Below are 21,787 nucleotides of genomic sequence, written 5' to 3'. Positions count from 1 at the left end.
ATTCTGCGAACACTTTGAGCACGTCACACTTCCGTTTCAGGACGAAAACCCATACATATCGTGAATGATCATCAACGAACGTCAAAAAGTATTCTCCTCCTCCAAGAGAGGGAACACCCATCTTCCCACAGACGTCATTGTGTACCAGATCCAGGCAATTGCCTGCACGTCTTGAGGCTTCCTTCGGAAATGCTTGCCTCGCCATCTTGCCTTTGATACAGGGTTCGCAAGAAGAACCGTCCCGAACTTCTTTCAGGCCAAACCCTTGGACGAGTGCCCCTTTAATCAGGTCGTTCATTCCGCCGGTTCCAAGGTGTTCCAATCTTCGATGCCATAGCTGCAAACACGAGTAATCTTCTTGGACGGAGTGAATCTCATCAGATTGAATTTCCAAATGGTACAAGTTGTCAAGTTTCTTGGCCACTGCCACAATTTGTCCTCCACCACTTATCAACTGGCACATGTTACTTAGACACACTGAACAAATTATACGCGAGACCAGGAACATACAATACATAATTCAACGTGCAATTTCGATGTCCACGACCAACTGAGGTCTTAATACAGACATTCCCCTTTTTCTTGGCTTCCAGGGTTCCTCCGTCATCAAGAGTGACACGGATCGGGTTCCTCATCTCAGTCAGATCCTCAAAAGCTTGGTCGTCTATACACATATGGCTTGTGGCCCCGGAGTCAACAATCCAACCTCCTCTTGATCCATTGCCAAGTGAAGCAACTTGTATCAGCCCAAAATGGTTCGATTCTGTTATTGAGGTTCCACCCTGGTTGACTCTTGATCCATGGTAATCAACCCGCTCATTCTTGACGAGTTTGCGGCATTGCCTTTTGTAATGGCCGCTCATGCCACAATGATAGCACTTCACGCTTCCTCTCTTGGGCACGTTTCCGAACGACTTGGCTACAGATAAGCCCTTCTCATGGTCTGCTCGGTCATCTTTCCGCTTTCGCTCCTCAATCAAAATTCGTTCAATCACGACATTCCATTCCGGAACTTCTGAGTGAGCTTCAAGCGCAGTCACCAACATGTTGAATTCTGAGGGCAAACTAGCCAGAAGATGAACTACTTTATCCTCTGCTTCCACAGGACTTCCAATGGCTGCCAATTCTTCAAAGATTTCAGTCATTGATTTAACATGCCCCTGAACATCACCATTCTCCTTCAATTGACAAGAGAACAGTCTTCTTCGTAAGTCCAACTTATTCCCCCACGTCTTCTTCTGGAATTGTTCTTCAAGCAATAGCCACACCTCTCTTGGATCTACAGGATTCCCTAGGAGGTACAGTAAGCCTGTGTCTATGGCCAGCACAATGATGGCTAGCGCCCGATCTCTTCTATACCCAAACTTGGCGATGGCGGCGTCTCCTTCCGTTGGTTCCGACTCGTTTCCACAGACGATGGACCACACGCCCTCTTTCATCAACGCCATTCGGCAGTGGATTTTCCAGGTCGCATAATTTGCATCTTTCAGGAGCGTGATCACATTCCTTGAGTCCGCACATGCCATCTTAGGGTTTCTATCACTGGTACTCACGCAGTGGAAGGGGTCTTGAGCCCATAACCTGTTGATTTTGTCCGATTGTAATCAAGAAGAGATTTTCGCGTAGTCTCATGGGATATATTCGTTAATTAATGTTTACACATTTTTATAAGAACAGGAAAAACAACAACCGGAATCTAGAACAGAAAGCACGGCAACCTCAAATAGAAGGAGCAAAATGTAGAACGAATCTTAACACTCCCAAGGGTCACGGGTCGACACCACCATGGGGGTCACGGGTCGACACCACAATTGGGGTCATGGGTTCGTCCTCCTTCCGAGGAATCCGTCCTGCGGCCGAGGAATCCGCCCTCCGTCTGAGGAATCCGCCCTCTATCCGAGACTTGACCCACAACAAGGGGCCCACGGATCGGCCCACAAGTAGAGGCCACAGATTGGGCCACACAAGATTTATGCCAGCCTGGCCCACTGCTTCTTCACGCTTAATCATCTTCAATGAGGAGTGCCACACACACTTAATCCCTTCAAACAGAAGTAGCATGGGATGACAGAAGGCCACAGCCGGACTGCGGACTACGCCATGTGTTGAAAACCCCGATGGTCTAGAGATAGTATCATGATGCTAACTCTGTACGTGTACAAGTCAATTGTCCAACCACATCTTGAATGTGCCTTGCCCATTTGGGCTTCAATTAGTTCAGCAGGTTTGCAGAAGCTCCAGCAGGTCCAAATATGTTTTACTAGGAACATTGATGATATGAGAGGGCTCTCGTATGGGGAGAGGTTAGAAAGGTTGGAATTGCACAGCATTCAGAGAAGATACGAATGATATCTGATACTTTACATTTTCAAAAGCATTCATGAGCTTTGTTCCAACCTAGGATTTAGGGTCAATTGCAGTGATTGTAAAGGCTTAACGTGCGTTCTGAGAGCACTTTCAAACCCTCGAGAATCCAGGCTAGTGAAAACAATGAATGCCAGCTCTTTTCTTTCTTGGTCTCCTTCATTGTTCACTTTGCTGCCTTCAAATATTCGTAGGGCGTACGTAGGCGTTGGTCCAGTAACAGGATTCAAGTCAGACTTGAACAAGGTCTTGAATAAATTCCCGATCAACCTTATGTTCAAGAGTTAACCATGTGCAATGCACTGTTTTCTGTACTTCGCAAAATTTGGGAAAAAGACACATAGAATGCTCTGAGGCATGTTTGATATATGTGGGAAATTTTCAGAAACTAGAATACTTATTAAATCAGTGGGGTCTTGGATACGAACAATCAAGAGTATTTCATAAACACATATATAACTTAAAGTGCATATCCTATTCGGTTTCAAAGACCAATGAACTAACAAGTTCGTGCGTCATGTCTAGACGTCTAACCGCGGGAAAATCAAAATACTCTTTCATAGCACTTTTGTAAGCACGTTCTACGTTTTTATTTCGTGCCCATCTCTTTACAAGTGTTTCGAAAAATTTTCAGGCCTGAATATAGTTATTCTCGTCCGGTGGTTTCTTTTCTTTGAACGAAATTGAGACTTGGTATTGCTTGTCTTTTATTGTCGTTGTGGTTTCAAAATGATGTACCGCCTTTTGTTGTCCTGCCGTCAGGTCATTTTCGTTCTCATCTTTGATTCCTATGGCTCCCAAGGACCACAACCGCTCCATTTCTTCGGCAATTATGGTTTTCCCCATGAGAACTGTCACTATTGGCGTAACTGATTCCTGAGGCCAGTTCTTTGAATGGCGTCTAACTCAATTGACACATGAATTGGTCCACGAATTAGTCCACGGCCGCACTTTTGCGTTCTTTGAATTATGTCTAAATTTGGTAGCGACCAAATCATGCACTAACTCGTTGGCTAAACAAGGGTAAACGTTATTCTCCACCGATTAGTTGGCGGTGCTACTTTTTTAAATGTCACCTAACCCTAACCTAACCTTACCTAACCTAACCCAACCTAACCTAATACGATATTAATAGCTTTTAAGGTCTCTCTTCAAAGTTTTCTAACAGTTTGTCACAAATTTAAAAATGAGCACCGCCAACTAATCGGTGGAGAATAACGTTTATCCTAAACAAGACATGAAGACGGCAAGAATTGACCTCCTAATTCGCCGCTAAACTGAAATGCCAAGAACCATGGCTAATTTCCCTGTGCTTGATTTTCATGCATTTCAAACATAATTGGAATTAAACATTAAAGACATATTATCATCATTGTTATAAATTAAAGTGAAAAATTATAAATTAAAAATTTGACTGTTTATGCTTATGCCCCATATGTAATTAAGAAAATATATTTCCACATGGCCATCCATATTCCGCGAGTTGAGTTAATTGAGGGCCTCTGAGCCACACTCCAGCACTTTGGCAAATGGTTAATCTTGCGAATAAGGAAAATGTCAGAGAACTTTTATGATGAGCGTCGTGAACGACGCGACCGAGAAGATTTTGTTCAACGTTTTCATGAACAAATGCCCTTGAGAGAGCCAAGGCAAATAGACTGCCTATGAAAACCCCTATACATATCTTGCAAGATGAGGGAGTGAATAAAAAATCACGGTTCTAACTAGATGGCTGGCCACAAACCTGGGTGCTATTAAAGCATGGAACAAAACAATGATGAATATCCCAAGCTTTTTTGTAGAATACCTTACAAAAGTTCCGTTTTCGGACATACAAACAAGATTTCTTAAAATCACTATATCAAACAAAGGTACCTAATTTCGACGGTTTCGGGAAAACATTTCCATTTCGGCCAATTTTCCCCCAAGTCTGGTCACTCAAGGTTAAGATCTGCTGTACGGCCAAGGCGCTAATTTCGACGGTTTCGGGAAAACATTTCCATTTCGGCCAATTTTCCCCCAAGTCTGGTCACTCAAGGTTAAGATCTTATTTTGATTTAGTATCCTGTTTTTCCCACGAACTTGGCAGGAAAATTCAATGCAGCTCTTGATCCAATAGGTCAGTGACTAATTCACTGCCAACTGAACATGAATTAGCCATGATTCAAAGAACACGGAAAAGTTCGTGAGCTAAGTCACCGCTAACTAACGGTGAACTAGTACATGAATTAGTGCATGAACTAGACGCGATTCAAAGAACCGGCCTCTGGTGTTGTATCTGGTTCCCTGTGTTGGCTGAACTGGTGCCCATGACACACTGTCCAAACTTGGTAGACATTGTTTTTAACCCAGGTGTTAGAACGGGCAAGTTTTGATTTCCGAAGATCTCCCCCAAATAATCCTCTCCAATCAAGGATACCAATTGTTGCTTTTCCTTTCCGCATTGGACAAGTGAACTCCTCCGATTGTTGTTGGGTTTCTGTCCGTAACTCTACGGTCCGGATGTCGCTACAAATTATCTTTATTGTGGTGGCTTTCATTTTCAGTGATGCCTTCGAGTTCGTGATTTTAAACTCAACCATTTCATAATTTTTCTGTTCGGTAACGTGTTTCCCCAACGTCTGAATGCACAAGTTGATGGGGTTGCCCTTCAAGCCAAGAGAGATTGACAATGATCTTGTTATGAAGGAGGTAGTACAACCCGAGTCAAGCAAGGCATAGGCTATGGCTGCTTGACCATCTTCTCCCTTGACGGTGATCTGCAGTACAGGGAGTGTTGATTCCGTGGCAGTGGGGTTTAGGCTGGTCAACGCCAAGAATCGGACTTTAGAGTGGGATGTTGAATGTGGATCGGGGGACTGTGTTAGTGTACTGCTCGCTGCCACTTGTCTTTTCTGACTGGCATTAGTTGCTGTTGGTCCATTTTGAGATTTGGATGTTAAGTGCAACAACGTGTGATGTCCTCTCTTACATTATGATCACGGGGGTGCCGTACACCTTTTGAAGCCATGTCGGACAAGACACTTAAAGCAAAGGTGCTTCAAAATTCATTAGACATTAGCGTTGATTGCTGTTGAGGATGTGTCAATCTTTTGGCTTCTTTTGTCCATCTTGACCTCTCTTGCATTTTTTCCTCTTTCTTCTGGTTTGGAATTGATTTTAGGCGGACTTCGTTCACCTGATAAAGATTTATCCAATATACCAGGAAGTCTGATAAATCTGTAGCAGACACTTCCTGCCCTTGTTCTTCCAATGCCCGAGTCTTTTTATGCCATTCGAGTCGCACAGAATAGGGTAGCTTCCGCACAACTGGCTCCAGCATCACCGTCATCAAATCACTAGACTTTTTGTCAGCCAGTGTGAACAGGGATACATAACCATTCACAGCTATTAACAAATCCAAAAGATTGACATTTTTCTCGCTAAGGTCGTCGAGGTCGTTGATCATTTCGTTTATCAACCTATTGGGTACTCCATTTATTTGATGAAGGTTTCTGACGGCTACTTCATAACTCGTGTGCGAGGATGCTAACTGCAGGGCTGTACCATGGAGGTGGCGCTTTAAATATGTTAACTTTGTAGGCGAATCGAGCTCCGGGTGTTCTTGGTAAACATCATGGAAGGTATGCCACCATTCGAAAAACACCTTAGCACCCCTTCCACTAACAATACCAACTTCCAAAGTAGGTAACCGATGTGATGTGCCACCTGAGCGGATAAGGGCTCTGAAGCTTCCTGGTATGTCTTTCCAGACCACAAGTCAGGATTTAAGTTTGGACTTAGATGCTTCTTTCTTTCGTTAATCTCCATTCCCTCCCAGATGACGGGCTTGGTGTCTCGGGGCATATGTTGGCCAAATTAGGATAGGCCCTGTTCCACTGAGCCTGACTTAAGGGAACCCCACAACGGCTTTCTGATCCTGGCGAGTGGTTCCGCATCTTCCAAGGTTCGGCATTTGCTTTTGCTTGCTGTTCAAGGAAATCTACCGGCTTTCAATATATTGCTGAGTAATCTCTGCAGTTTTCAGTTCCATCGCCGACATTTTTTGAAACATTGCTTCCACCATAACCAAGGTCTCACTGTTGTCTGAAACCTGCAAATAACTTGATGGAAGCGATGTTCGACTTGGACGATCAAGTTCCTCCACGTTCTTGGTGTCTGGTGTGTTTTTGTGAGCACTTGGGATTCGGGATCGGGTCCCTGTTTCCTTTGGTGTTTGAAAACTGTTTGGCGGGGTGAGGATTTCCTGTTCCATTTTGAATCTCTCTGAAGACTCTTCTTCTTCTCTTCCTCTAAGTGCAATTGCTCTACGATAACTTTCCCTGACTTGCTCAAACTTACCGATCATTTTGTTGTAAATGTTTATTACACCACTCCTTTCTGCCTCATCGGTACACTGAATTAAATCTGCTTGACGATGTTCCAATTCGCGTTGATGGGTGGTTGCCGTGTCATGAAGTCCTTGTAGGATGGAGAGATTAAGGTCCTCTCGTTTCAATTCCGTTCGCAAGAGGGCGATAGCGTTGGCCGGAGCATCGTATTTGTCGTCCCTAGCTTTCGTCCATGCTTGCTTCTCACTCCTCATAATCATCCTAGGCGTTGACTCAGCCATTATTGCTGATTGTCGAATGTATTCACCATTCACTCTTCACATTCACTTGGTTTGGTAATCGAATTCGAATTTCAGAAACAATAACCGAGTTATCCGCAAACTTTTTAGAATTTGTAGTACGTTTCTCTGCGCGCTTATTATTCAAAAAAGTATTTTAATTGAATTATTTTCGATTAATCTAAAGTTCAGCTAATCTAAAAATCAACTTTGAAGTTTCAAATTGAATAAAGATAATAACTTCGAGATTTGTTTCTTTGGGAATCTTTTTTTTTAAGACTCCCGGGTTGTGGCACCATAAAGATACCTACAGTCCAGACATTGATTCCCACACTGGACGGGATAGATAATTTTGACCCAAGCACTAGGTAAAAATACCTTGATAGCTCTCAAAGATGGAGGGCACCTAGTACATGGGCTTCAATTTGTTAGACCTATCTTAAGGCCTCCGGTTCCTACCCTAATAGGGCAATCCCTACAATATTCGACAATAGAGACAATTGGCGGACGGCCATCTCTACTCCCCAAGAGCACAGCTCGACTTCAGTTGTAGAATACTTACTGGGCTTACCTCAAGACAGCCGTACCTACGTGCAATTCGGGGTCACTCTCTATGTCTATCAAACGCAATTGAATAGATATAATTCAGCTTCGTAGTTTCTGAGGCATCGTTAACCAAAACGGATCATTTTAATCAGATATTGCTCGAATCTCTTCTTCCTTAAGAGATATTCTTCCTTCCAATAACCAATTGTTCACATGGACCGCCGATCACACATGGACACATCACCACACCACCGCGTTCCTTTCAATAATCTAACTCCTCACGAGTGATGGGACAGCACACGCAATGTATATTATATACAAATATATCCACTTTATTTACTAACCTATTCGCTAATGAGAATGCACATATCAGCGGTCTAACTCTGGCAAAAAGCTTAGGTAGGAAGGGGCAAACAAGTGAACAGAGGGGTTACGCTTACTGGTTGTGCGGCCTTTTTGGTCAATGGCGAATTGTGCAATAGGTTCGCTCGTCTGGGATGAAAGTTCCACTCAAACAAGGCGTGCCACAAGGGTGATCGTTGACTCTGCTCCGGCGATCCACAGCAAACCTCTGGACTTCTCCCCCCAACTCTCTCGTGGATGAAATCAAATTCCTCAAGCAACTATCTTGTAATCAGCAACTTGGGATGCTGTCCAATACTCTCTGGATGGTGACTCCTCAATCGTCGGTTGGGGGTTCGCTCCATTGGGGTTCCTTGATGCCCCTTTTCCTTGCATTCATTGCACTGATTGGGTTTTCATCATCGCTTTACTTGTCCTGGCTTGATGCACCTTTGTTGCAGTGTCGGATGTGGCACTATTCCTTCTCAGTGAGTTGAGGACTGGGTAGAGTTTCCAGTCTGACTAGCGATTTATTGTCCGTGTCTGCCCTCTTACAATGCAAGTGGAAGATAATGGTTTTTCTCCCCCCGCTTGTCCAACCCTGTTCCGTGCAATCATTCTTCCCTTTTGTCCAAATCTTTGAATGTGTACAGAAAAACAACTTGCAGCTTGACAACCGATCAAGGCCTAGCAACTAGCCCCATCACACGTAAGCGTTTCTAGGAAAGGGACTCCGCACCGTATTGGAAATTTCTGGCGTAAACTCTGTATTCACGGGCCCTCTTACCTCTTGAGCATCAACCTCGGGTATAAAAAGCCTTCCCCAGAGCAAAGAAACAGAGTTAGAATAATGAAGTAAAACGAAACACAAGTTATTCTTCATTTGGCTTCACTTTGGAGCTAGCAAGCTCCTTTAACTTTGGCATCGGATCAAAAGAAAAAGTAAGGCCGCCCTAAATTTGGCGTTATCGGCACCCCCTGTCTTGATGAGGAGGCGTTTGACTGGCTTGAGGCTGCCAAACTGTTGCTGGCGGAATGATATGGGAAAGAGGTATCATGGTGGATGCCAAACTCCCTGCACAGGTCGTCAAAGGGGGCGCGGAATTGGAGCCCGTTATCCAACTTGATCCGTCTGGGAAATCCAAACAGGTGAAACCAGACAGAGAGGGCATTCCAGATCGAGTTGGTGGACGTGATGGACAACCGGCGGGTGAATGGGTATCCTGAGTACTGGTCTACCATGACGACAAACGTCTGGCCTTTGTGGTCAAAGGGATCCACGGCCACGAAGTCCATGGGCATCATGGCTGCTTCGGGAATCACAGGCTCTGCCTCTTGCGAGGGAAGGCATGCTACACATTCCAGGCAGGACACTACCCGGTTATTGATGTCACATCGGAGTGTGGGAATGTGGGCCATACGTACAGTTGAGAAGCCAACTCAAAAGTCTTATTGACCCCCAAGTGAGATGCGTGTAGCAAGTCAATGAGAGCAGGGCAGGCAGGGCGGGGCACGAACAGGCGCTTGCCGGCAAGGAGGATGCCACCTTCCACCCGGAGCTCGTCAAAGATCACTTTGTTGATGGACAACTCGGTTGTATTGGCAGACTTGTCTTTGATGGTCTTGATCAAGGTGCGATATTCGTTATCAATGTGATTGGCGATCAGATTTAGAGAGGGATCGTTAGCTGAGACAACGGCGCAGAGTGCTAGCTCCTCGTCCATGGAAGTGGAGGGGCCGAAAACCGGGTACTGGCTCAAGGCGTCCGCAATCAAGTAGTTCAAGTAGTTCACAAGGCTGAGAATTGGTACTGGGCCAAATTCTCCCTCAGATGGTGGAGACGAGAGTTCAGGATTGCTGAAAAAGGTCGCTTGAAAGTTCCCAGCAAAGGACGGTGGTCCGTCGTAATTGTGATGCCAGGATGGCCCCGCAAAAAGAAGGAGCACTTCTCCACAACCCACCACACAGCCGTCATCTCCAGCTCAACAAGGGTGTAGTTCTTTTGGGTCGGGGATAATGAACAACTCCCACACTGGATGAGACAGGGGCGTCCATTGGTCTCCCGTTGGACAGGAACGTAGCTCATGAAGAGTCAATAGTATGGAGTACATCCCTCTTCATTTATTCGGATTCAAGTGAGTGTATAAGAACGATGAATCACATTACCGAGCACAGAAGTAGCACACAAGCAAGCACCGCGACAAGACCTCTCCGGCCAGATCCGGATTCATCCGGGACGATATCTCTCCGTTGGAACAACACGCCGGCCTGCACGAGTCGTAACAGGAACCAGAGAGGCAAAGTCGAGAATTGCAGGCTTCAAGCGATGGACAGAAATGGAACGATGTTTGTTGTTGACGTCAAGGAGGAAGTGTTCCACAGAACACCGAAGAACTTTGTAAGGACCCTCATATGGGGGTTCGAGGGGAGATTTGACAGGATCCCCTCTCAACCAAACGTAAGGAACATACTGGAGACTGGAAGGGGCATAAGAGGTTGATTGGCGATGAAAAAGAGTCGAAGGTGGCAAAAGATCACGGATGTTGCTGGCAAGTTAGTTAAACAACAAGGAAGGAGTCATTGCAAAAGAAGGGGTTTGACACATCACACCCGGCACCGTGAGGCTAGTCCCATAGACCAACTGAGTAGGGGAGTATTGTGAGTCCTCCTTAGGAGTGGATTGGATGCCCAGCATAACCCAAGGAAGATCCCGAGACCAATTGCAGCTGGATAAATGGGCACGCAGAGATCCCTTGATTTGACAATGGACCTGCTCAATCATTCCGTTTGATTGGGGGTGAGAGGCGGTGGTGTGGTTGAGTTGAGTTCCCAGCAACCTCAAAAGCTCCTCCCACAGATTGGACGTAAACTGTGCTATGCGATCAATGACGATCACATGGGGTACACCAAACCGGCAGATCCAGCCTGACAGCAGAGCCCAAGCACAAGACACGGCCGTGATATCCACCAAAGGAATGGCCTCCGGCCACCTCGAGAAACGGTCAATGATGGTCAGAAGATAACGGAACCCGCCAGAGGGCTCCAGCGGTCCGACAATATCCAGATGGATGGTATGAAAGCGGTCCGACGGCACTTCCATGTGTTCCAACGAGGACTGGACATGGCGAGTGATCTTGACCGATATCCGACAAGCGCTTGAATAAGGTTTTCAAATGTTCCAGGTGGTCACCCTCTGAAGGACTTGCCACCAGAACATCATCCAAATAAACAAATACAAAAGGAAGATCGCCCAATACGGAGTCCATCATGCGCTGAAAGGTTTGGCGTTGCGTAGGCCGAATGGCTTCTTGAGCCACTCAAACAAGCCAAAGGGAGTAATGACAGCAGTCATAAAGTTTCATAAAGTTTATTTTATCTTCAGAGACTTTGTGGTCATGAGGAAAATTATAATGTATAAGACGTGTGAGCACGATGTCATTTGAGTAATGCATAATAATTTTCTCAGGGTCTGTTTGTATCAAACCAACTTTTGAATTCGTTTAGATCTTGACATTTGCGTGCAGTTTTTGGTAGTTGATTCTAATGTGGGATGACTCGACAAGTGAAAAAGTACTTCCATGAGTCTAAACTTGCTCTTGGTGTTTGAAGACTACGCATTGTTTTCTCCCGGTTAGAGATTGTGTGCTCGATCGTATTGAAATATTGGTCAGGTCGCAAATGATCCATTTCATTCATTATCTTGAAAATTTGTATCCCATTGCCTCTCATTCGCCTCGTCTTCAATGACCAACTTGGTGAAGCTTTTCTTCATGGGTCCCTGAAATACCCCTAATCATCTTGATTGCTCTTCTTTGAACGTTTTCCATCACTTTGATATCTTTCGTTAGCCATGGATTCCAGGCCTGGACGGCAAATTCTAAATGAGGCCGAATAAATGTTTTATAGATGTCTACAACAATATCCGGCGATCTTGACGAAAACGATCGTTTAATTTGCCCAAGAATGCTATTTGCTTTCTTGGATATCTTTCCAATGTGAGCTGAGGGCTTCAAATTGTCACTGATGCGCACCCCTAGATCAATGTGGTTACTCACAGACCGGATTGGCGAAGAATTGAGAGTGTAGAGATGCTTTTCATTCTTTGATCCAAGATGTATGATCTTGCATTTTTTCTGGCTGAACTTCATACCGTTTTTATTCACCCACTTTGCCATTCTGTCGATGTCTCTTTGCAGATCTTCACTATCCGTCGCAGGGTTTTTGATTGCACGTCCGATCTTTGTGTCGTCTGCAAACATGCTAATAAAAGTAGGCGATTGGATTTGGTCAGGTAGGTCAGATACATACATCAGAAATAGTAAAGGACTGATGAAACTCCCTTGTACAACCCCGCTCGTGACGGGCTTCCACTCAGATGTCTGTCCGTTGATAACTACTTGCTGAGTTCGACCCCACAACCAATTTGAGATCCAAAGGCAAAGGCCACTCTGAAGGCCAAGGCTCCTCAGTTTGGAAATGAGACGCTCATGTGGAACTAAGTCAAATGCCTTTTCGAAATCAAAGTAAACTATATCCACTAGAGAACCCTCGTCTACTGCCCGAGTTGCTTGCTCAAAGAATTGGATCAAATTCGATGTACAGCTTCTGTGAGGCATAAAACCGTGTTGTTGGTCGGGGATTATTTGTTTTTCTTTTAGAAAAGTGTATATCTGACTCTTAATGACAGTCTCTAGCATTTTTCCCACCGTATTGATGAGAGAGATTGGTCTACAGTTTTCTGTCTTCACCTTTGAGCCCGACTTGAAGATAGGAGTAATGACCGCCCGCTTCCAGGGCTCTGGCACATGCCCAGAACCAAGGCTTCGTTGGAACAGAGTCTGTAATGGTATCGTCAAGGACTTCTCCATAGTCTTTATGAACCTTGCACGAATTCTGTCCGGCCCAGGGGATTAATCAGTTTTCAGCCCCTGAATGATTTCAGTGACATACTGGGAACTAATTTGGTAGCCAATGGTAGGTGTTTCAGGTTCCCTTTTGCTTTGACGCTCAGGTGGCCCACCCGTTGGGTTCAGGAAAATTGAGGAAAAATACTCATTAAGAAGATCAGCATGTGCACGGTCATTTTTTTCAGGCTTTCCGTCCGAATCGACATTGATCCATTGGGTTTCTTTGTTCCAAGGTACTTGTAGAACTTTTTTCAGTGTCTTTAGAACTCCTTGCGAGGTCCTTTTCGAGCTGATTCTTTTGCCGTCGTACCTCGGTTTTTTTACTTTGGACTGAATATTTTTGAAATCTTCGGTTTTTCGTCATGGATTAACCTTCATGGCTCGATATAGCCGTTTCTTCTGTCGCATCAACCGCTTTAGTGAAGTGGTCATCCATTCTGGATCCCTTGAGGAATTCTTTCGCCTTTCAGGGATGAACTCAAGTACATTGTTTATGACTGGAGCCATGAATTCCCATTGGTCCTCCACATTTCTGTCCCGGTGCTTATCCCATGGGGCACGATCTAGAATATTTCGTATCTTATCCCAGTCGGCTTTTTCATTGCTCCTCACTTTTTGATCACTTTTTTTTTAATTTGGGCGGTGAACTCGAGGCTTAAATCTATTGAGATGTGATCACTATTACTTAAGGGCATGCTCCCCTCTATTGATAAAATCGTTTCAGGCACATTCGGTAGCACAAGGTCCAATGTGTTCCCGGCAGAGTGTGTTGGAAAGTCTACCAGTTGCTCCAAGAAGGATGATTGGCAACTTTCTGTTAACTCCATTGAGGAGGGTTTTCCATTATGTGCATCCCAATCTACGTCGGGATAATTGAAATCTCCAACCAGTAAGGAATTTTGAGGGACTTTGGAGATAAATCTGAGTAGCTCAATATTGTTGTCGACCATTGAATTGGGGGATCGGTAAATGAGATACAAACGTAGTCTTTGATTGTGTTCATTGTAAACGTTGATAGCCACAACTTGATTGAATTTAGATTGTAAGCGCACGTTTTCCACTTTCAAGCCTTATCTAGCATAGACGATTAAGCCACCTCCTCTTCCTGAATTTGTATCGGTTCTATGACTTCGACTGATAATCGAATATCCTGACACCTTTAATTCGGAGTTTTCAATGTCTTGATGAGTCTATGTTTCACAAATGCATATCACGTCAGGTTGCTCTACCTTTAATCTTACACGTAGTTCGTTTATCTTGTTCATAAGGGATCTGGCATTAAGGTATAGAATTTGGTGGGTTATTTTTTTTTATTTTGACAAGCCTGCGTCCTCCTTTTATGCCTTTGGCCTGCCACTCGTCGTTTCCCGCAGCTGTTCTTTGTGCTGCCTCGTTCCTCAGTTCGATATCGTCTTCGATTTGGGCCTTTGTAAGGTCTGGGTCGACGTAAATTCTCTCAAACTCTGAGTTTCCTCTGATCTTATAGGAATGCTGGAGAATATTGTCCCTAACTTCCTTCTCCTTCAGTCCAACGAGTAGAATGCGTGGTTGATCTTTACTTGGGGTTGCCATCCGCTTGCCCAAAAAAAACGGTACATAAACTTTATGTCCATTTGCTTTAGCGGAATTTTCAAAGCCTCAACCAAGCTTGTATCTGAAGCCTTCCTGACTTCGGGGTCTCCATCAACACATTCGGGAAATCCCTTGATTACAATGTTGGTTTGTTTTTCCTCACGCATTTGCATGTCACATGTACATCCTCGGGAGCCATGGGAACCTGATTGTATCCTCAAACCAAGTCAACCTTGGAGAAGATAACAGACCCATGAAGTCCATCGGCAAAATCTTGAATGTGAGGCATGGTGTATCTATCAGGTATCGTGGCATTATTGAGCCCCCTGTAATCACCAACCAAGCGCAAGGATCCGTCAGCCTTGGGGGTGACGTGAAGTGCCGATAATTGATCGCTCTTTGAATGCTGTACAATGCCCATGTTCAACATGACCTCGAAGTCCTTCTTGGCAGCCAGTAACTTCTACCCCATCAAACGCCGAGACCTCGAGAATACCGGATGTCCAGTTGTTGGGATATGATGGTAAATCCCATGCTTCGGAATCACCTCAGCAAATGCGGGCGTGACAAATTCCGGGAAACCATCCAAAATCTATTCACACACGTCAGTGGACTTAGACTTAACCAAAGACAAGGCAGGAGCAACAGCCTTGCCCAAATAGCCATAAATGAGATGGGAAGACACAGGATCAAACAAACGTTCATGAGCAAGGTCAATCATGAGGTTGTTTGCCCGGAGAAATCGGCCCCCAAAATGGCCTGAACCAAATCCGCCAAGTGGAACTCCCATTTGTACTGTTGAGCCCCCAAGACGATGTTGTGAGAGATGCGGCCATAACCATGAATGACGGAACCACTGGCAGCAACGAATGAAAGTGAACTGGCCATGGTAGACTTTCTGACATACAATACAGGTAATATACTAATTTGGGCACCGGAGTCTACCAAATAGGATTGATTATTCAATTTATTTGTGACAAATAAGAAGCAACCACCATTGCCCATTACTGATGGCCAGTCCCTGCGTTTCCCAGGACGCAGTGAACATTGGAATTGCCCAACCCAGGCGACACACCACGTGGAACAAAGTTTGCTAAGGAAACGTGGAACAAAGTTGCAAAGGAACAAGGTTGCTCACAATTGAATGCCTTGGGCCCATAACTCTGATGGAACCGACACCACATCTTTCGTCGAGACGCTGGGGGTGGGCTTTTGGACCCCTGTGACGTGCCCTACCGGACACCCGTAACTTTGAAGACCGCAACGGACTGAGCAGACACAAAAGAGCCATGTCTCGAGGCTTCGCCTCCTCCAACATCGGGACCAGGTGTGTGCAAACCTCTTGCAGAAGGTGCTCCATGAATATCGTGCGGAATAAAAAGCACGGCTCATGTTGTCCTAACAAAGCCAGCATCTCGTCCATCAACTCCGAGGGACGACGATTCCCTAGTGGCAATACTCTCAACAGCCGCTGAGCCCTCTGATAACAAGTAAGAGACGTTGACAAAAGCCTCTTCTTGAGCTCCTCGTACTTCCGTCCATCCAGGGGAGAGAGGAAAATGTCCGCCACTCTCTTCGCCGTCGTCTGGTCCAGAGCTGCCACCACATGATGAAATTTTGTCTCATTGACAATGATTGAACGCAAGGCAAACTGCAACTCTGCTTGCACAAACCACATCGCCGGTTCTTTGGATCAGAAACCAGGAAGCTTGACCGTGACGGCATTCACCACTGCTGGAGCAAAACCATCTTCCAACATGATGACAAACCAGAGATGCCAAACCCTTGGCGAACATCAACTGACTAGTTGGGAACTGTCGGGGTCACCATTGAAGAGTCAATAGTATGGAGTACATCCTTCTTTGTTTATTCTGATTCAAGGGAGTGTATAAGAACGAAGAATCACATTACTGAGCACAGAACTAGCACACAAGCAAGCACCGCTACACTCATGCCATTGATGTTTGAAGCGTCAGTCATCAGTTCTGTAGGTAAAACAGGGTCAAAGGGCTTGACAGTGTGGGATGTGAGGAGAGCCTTCATCTTCTTAAGGTCATCCTTGTGGTCGTCCAACCATAACCACAAGGACTTTGCCTTCAGGAGTTCCCTCATTTTCAGCGCGGCCAGGTGGTTGGCGAGCCCCAGGAAAGATCAAAGTCCAGTTAAGTTAGAGGGGAAGGGAACACAGCAATGGCCTTCACCTTGGCGGGGTCGGGCGGGGTCTTGGCTGGGTCGGGCACCAACACAACAAACCCGACAAACGGGATACTTTTGCCGATCTCAAATTTATCAAGGCCGAGGGTGATACCCTCCACAAAGCAGATGTCAAAGACATTATACAGGCGGTTAAGGAGTTCATCAGTGGACGTGGCCTGCAAGAGAATATCATCAACAATCTTGGCCATCCAGCCCTTGCAAATGCACTGCGCCATTGCGGAGTCAGTTTGGAAACTGAAGGCGTCTCTGACCCCTTCCAGCGGTCGGTATTTGCCGTCAGGGAGGAAAAAGGTGCAAAGTCTTGAAGCCTCCTCTGACAAGGGCACCTGGTAGTACCCATGGACCGCATCTAACTTCGCAAAGACAATAGCATCTGGTGCAATCTGCCTCATGAGGTCGGGGCCAAAGCTGAATGGGTGAACAGGGTGAGTGGTGGCGTCGTTGAGGCGCCTGTAATCAATAACCAGGCGCACCTTGCCATTAGGCGTCGTTAGCCGACTCTTCATAGATGGCCACGTTGTCGAGAACCACTGGGGCAGTGGTGGCCTCCACATTGATGATTTCGAACGCAATGGAAGCAGCATGGAGCTACTTCAGAGTTGGCTTCTGGACCTTGCGCAACTTCCTGAAAAGCTCAGTCTCATTCTGGGATCCCACGAGCAAGAAAAAGACGTCCAGGTCTTCCCCTGTCATCTTCCTAACCTCGGCCTCCATGGACCGCCGGGAGTAATTGGCCAGGTATTTGGTGAAGGCCCGTCCATTCTGTTTAAAGTGCAACAGCTCCCACCTGCGGTTAAAGAGAGGGTAAAGTATGAGGAAGTATTCCTCCAACTGGTCAATGGCTGCCATGACAATGGGGAGGCCATCCACGATGTCGCCCTGCTCAGATGTTATGCACGACTTGAGCACAGACACTTGGTTGGCATCCAAGGTGGTTTTGAAGTTTGAGAGGCGCCCGTACTCCCAAAAGCGCGTGATCCATGACCTCAACTCCAGCGGCGTTGACGTCCTTGACAGTGTGAAGGGCTTGAGGTCTCTGAAGAGTTAAATTTTGGCCCTCACTGTTGGCTGGTGGTGGCGCTGATGGTGGCGCTGGGTTGTTTTGGACCATGTTGGCCGCATCAATAAGCTTATCCGGCTCCTCAAAATGGGCGACCCGAAGGGTGGTTAGCTCCAGATACATATTAACATTGGTCTTGGATGGAATTTGTTGTTAGACGGCAACGGCAATGTAGTTGGCAAGGGCGTTCTGACGGCGGAAAAGACGGTGGAGTTAAGTTTTTACACCTTTTATGTGCAAAAACTATGTTTTTCGTGTGCTCTCTTTTGTTTGTGTACCTTTTTAGCCATGGGTGTGCAAGTTTATTTATCGATGTGTTGTTCAAAAAGGTTAGCGCCATTTTCCGTTTTTGGTGCGCTCTTTTTTATGTCACCCATTTAAAAACACCTTTTAATCATACTTGCATACATTTTTTTACGTGCTGGGAAGGGGATTTTGCATTGATGCAAAGCACTAATCAAGAAATTTCACTCAAGTCTGATAGAGTTTGAATTTTGCCACAACAACCGATGTCATGCAAAGCGTTGCCATGATTGCCATGACCTATTTTTAGTGAAAATGACTCTTTATAGCGATCAAAATTTAATGTCTGACAGATTCAACTTTTATTTCGACTATTATTCAAAACTGATGGATAATACTTTTTTGCAATAAAAAAGAATACCTCGTGTATCAATATATTTATGGAATTGCTCAAATATAAGATACTTTCAGACTTGCCATTCCCTCAGCCATTTTTGCCATTTTTTGCCATGGTGGAAAATAGCAGAAATTCCTGTTAAGGCGATTTTTGTCGTCGCTGCTTGTGGGTCCTGTTGCTATCCAGCAAGTGATTGTCATATACTTGTGGGTCATTTTTACTCCTGCCAAGTGCGCTATGTCATGAACTTGTGGGTGCACTTGACCCACAAGAATTTGGATGAATAACAGACTGATTTATTAGCTAGTACGTTTATACAAAGAGGACTAGAATAAACTGGACGAGCACGAACATGTGCTAAATCTATTACGTAACAGGGAGCTCTCACTATATAACTCCGTGTTTTGTTCGCCGGTAGGTCAATGACAGTACGTCTAGTAGTTCCGAGGTCTACGTCTTAGCGAAAGGTCATTAACCATATCAACTGATAAAGCAATAGAATTCAGGCTTGTTTGCTAGAACAGAATATACAATGTTCTGTCTAACTAGCATTTTCCCCTTTTGTTGCTTTCAAAATCTCTCTAGTTGTCATTAGTCAACATTCTGCCCTTTTTCCACTCATTCAATTTTTTCCATTTTAAAGAATTTTTAGAACATATATTTTCATATTTTGACCAGGTTTTAGGCATACCCTTGTACCTAAAAGAAGCAGCGTAGTGATTGAACTCGTGATAAGCCAATACTAGTGGCTCAAAAATAACAAGATTAACTAGGATGTAAATTCCTCTTTCGCGATTCATTTTTGTACACTTCGCTTTCTTTATATTCGCCTTTGGACCCAAAATTAGTTGAAGAAGGTACAAAACTAACAAGCGACAATCTTTTTGTCGGATTACAACCCCTCAACGAGTAAAATTCGTTACTTACTCTGAATTTCAAAGGAACTGGTGCTTCCATCTTGCAACAATAATAAAGCATCAGTTGAATTTGTTTTGATCGCCAATTCGATTGTGAAATCCGCATTCTCATGTGTGTTGACAGAGCCAAGTAGTCTTCCGTGTAACTGCAGGTAACTCCTATCCGTAAATGAGACCAAATTCTTAGGGCAGGACATTTGGGTCGATCTGTTCGTCACAGTAGTTGAAGTAGTAGTAGTAGTAGGAGGAGTAGGAGTAGGAGTAGTGGCAGCAATAGTTGTGGAAGTAGTTCTAGTATCGCTAGTGGTAGTAGTAGTAGTAGTAGTATTATTATTATTTGTTGTTGTTGTTGTTGTTGTTGTTGTTGTTGTTGTTGTTTTTGTTGTTCTCATCGTCGTTACCATTGATTTTTTGGTACTTTTTGCTAAAATGGTGGTTATGGGGGGAATATTAGAATTTGAATTGAACGATGGTTTGGTAGGAAAAGTATTGAAAGGTGGCTTGGTGGGAATTTGTTCCTTTGTTGAAGGATCAGAAGGTCTTGATGTTTGTGCTGATGATGCATTTGTGCTCGGATTTGGTTTTTGCCTGAAGCATTGGCTGTCATTGATGACATCATTTGACTCTGGTATGGCTGATATGATGTTCCCTCTTATTGAATCCACAACCACTGAGTAAAGACAAGTTTCTGAACCCAGATCATTGTCCGAATTGCCTAGAATAAGAAATCAAAGGGGAGATTAACATCATTTTCCCCACCCCCATTTTTGCATTTATCAATTCTTGATTTGGTTTTTTTTTTCACGGGCTTTTCTAACCGCTACAGGGAATGTAATCCCCAGTACTATTAAAATGAAAGGTTATAATTCGTCTATTTATTACCTTTCAATTTTTATATGATATTTGGTCTACCAACGAATTTGAGTTGGCAGACCGAGCTAGCCCTTGAATGTAGGGTTGATCTGGTATGCTATCTAAATAAAATTCCAAGTCTGACTTGAAAGATGCTACCGGATCAACAAGGCCTACGTATTCCCTACGAATATTAGAGAGAAGCAAATTAAACAACGAAGGAGCCCGAGAAAGAAGAGATGTGGACTTCATTGTTCGAACTAGCCTGGATTCTCGAAGGCTTGAAGGTGCTCTCAAAATGCACATTAAGCCTCTGCGGTCACTAGCATTGACCCTAAATCCTGGGTTGGGACAAAGCTCATGGATACTTTTGAAGACGTACAGTATCAGATACCTTTCGTACCTTCTCTGAACACTGTACAGTCCCAACTTTTTTAGCCTCTCCCAGTGCGAGAGCTCTCTCATATCCTCATAGTTCCTAGTAAAACATCTTTGGACCTGCTCAAGCTTTTGCAAACCTACTGAACTAATTGGAGCCCAAATGGGTGAGGCATATTCAGGATGTGGCTGGACAATCGACTTGTACAGAGTTAGCATCGTGATGCTATCTCTGGACTTAAACGTGCGATATATCCAACCACACATTTGAAAAGCCTTACCCACCTTCAGCTGGATATGCTCATCGAAATTTCCATTATTTTGGAGGACTACACCTAGATCTTTCATAGATGAGACCTGCTCAATATCTTTACCTCCATTATCTACGAGTGGAGTATTTAAAGAAGTTGACCCAAATTTCATTGAGCGGAATTTCATTCCGTTCAGGGCCATATTACTCTCAGTTACCCAAGAGTAGATTCGATTTAAGTCCTTTGCAAGGCTACTGGAATCTTTGCCATTCGTACCAGAAACTAACTTTGTATCGTCAGCATAAGAAGAGAGACTGGCAGTAATACTAAGCTTTTGAAGCGGGGCAACGAATTTTATAAATAAGAGGGGCCCTAAGATCGAACCCTGGGGAACACCTGACTTGACATCATGTATGTCACTAAGGGATCCCTCAACCTTAACCAATTGCTTCCTACCAGAAATGAAACTTTTTAACCAATTGAGAACCTTGCCTTGGATCCCAATGTCATGGAGCCTCCCAATCTCATGGAGCAGATAAAAATCAGATATAATATTACAGGATGCATGCATTTTTCCTCAATTAACAATCAAAAACTTGCACACAAGAAAATTAAGTCAAGATCTGGAAACATTGAACCCTTTTTTTGACTGCATAACCACGGAATTCTTAAAATATGAACTACTACCAGCTTTCGCACTAAAATTGGTTTACTTTTTGTATGCAGCCCTAACTTCAGTTTACCATTTTCCCGCTACTGCGAATGGAATCTCCAGCAATATAAGAGGAAAAAAATTCCACTTTAATCCACATTAATCAGAATCGATAAAGTTCACTTCCTTAGACTTTTGTTAGCCCAGACACGATCTTCTAAGAATATGGACTGGAAACGAGTTTCCCGCCAAATCGGCCTGCTCTTGGTCATATCAATTCTTAGCCATTTTCGATTTAAAGCAATAAAATAGGCAACGTAGATCTCTTCAATTAAAGGTAGGTCATTTCTATATCATTTACTTGTAAGTTAGATCGTTTCAAAGTTATGTTGTCCAAAGCTTATGTGGCTAACACAGAGCAGGCCGAAAATTCGAATTTTATGTATTGCTTACTACATAACTTTGACTATGTCTCCCGAG

At 44.4% G+C, this 21,787-nt stretch overlaps 1 protein-coding gene across 3 annotated transcripts in view; it reads right to left on the bottom strand.

The window, feature by feature from the left end:
* Positions 1-21,787, bottom strand: part of LOC131890979 (uncharacterized) — a 34,244-nt gene that overhangs the window by 2,573 nt on the left and 9,884 nt on the right. For 2 of the 3 annotated variants that reach the window (XM_059240454.1, XM_059240447.1), the window contains one exon: positions 19,185-19,889. In XM_059240454.1, coding sequence (XP_059096437.1) covers positions 19,185-19,889 — 705 coding nt within the window. Of the gene's footprint in view, positions 1-6,705; positions 7,008-19,184; positions 19,890-21,787 lie in introns of those variants that run through there. The other variant, XM_059240463.1, reaches the window with a different exon arrangement.

The sequence above is a fragment of the Tigriopus californicus genome, chromosome 2 (assembly GCF_007210705.1).
Source record: "Tigriopus californicus strain San Diego chromosome 2, Tcal_SD_v2.1, whole genome shotgun sequence".
NCBI lineage: Eukaryota > Metazoa > Arthropoda > Copepoda > Harpacticoida > Harpacticidae > Tigriopus > Tigriopus californicus.
This window is presented reverse-complemented; position numbering and strand designations above follow the sequence as displayed.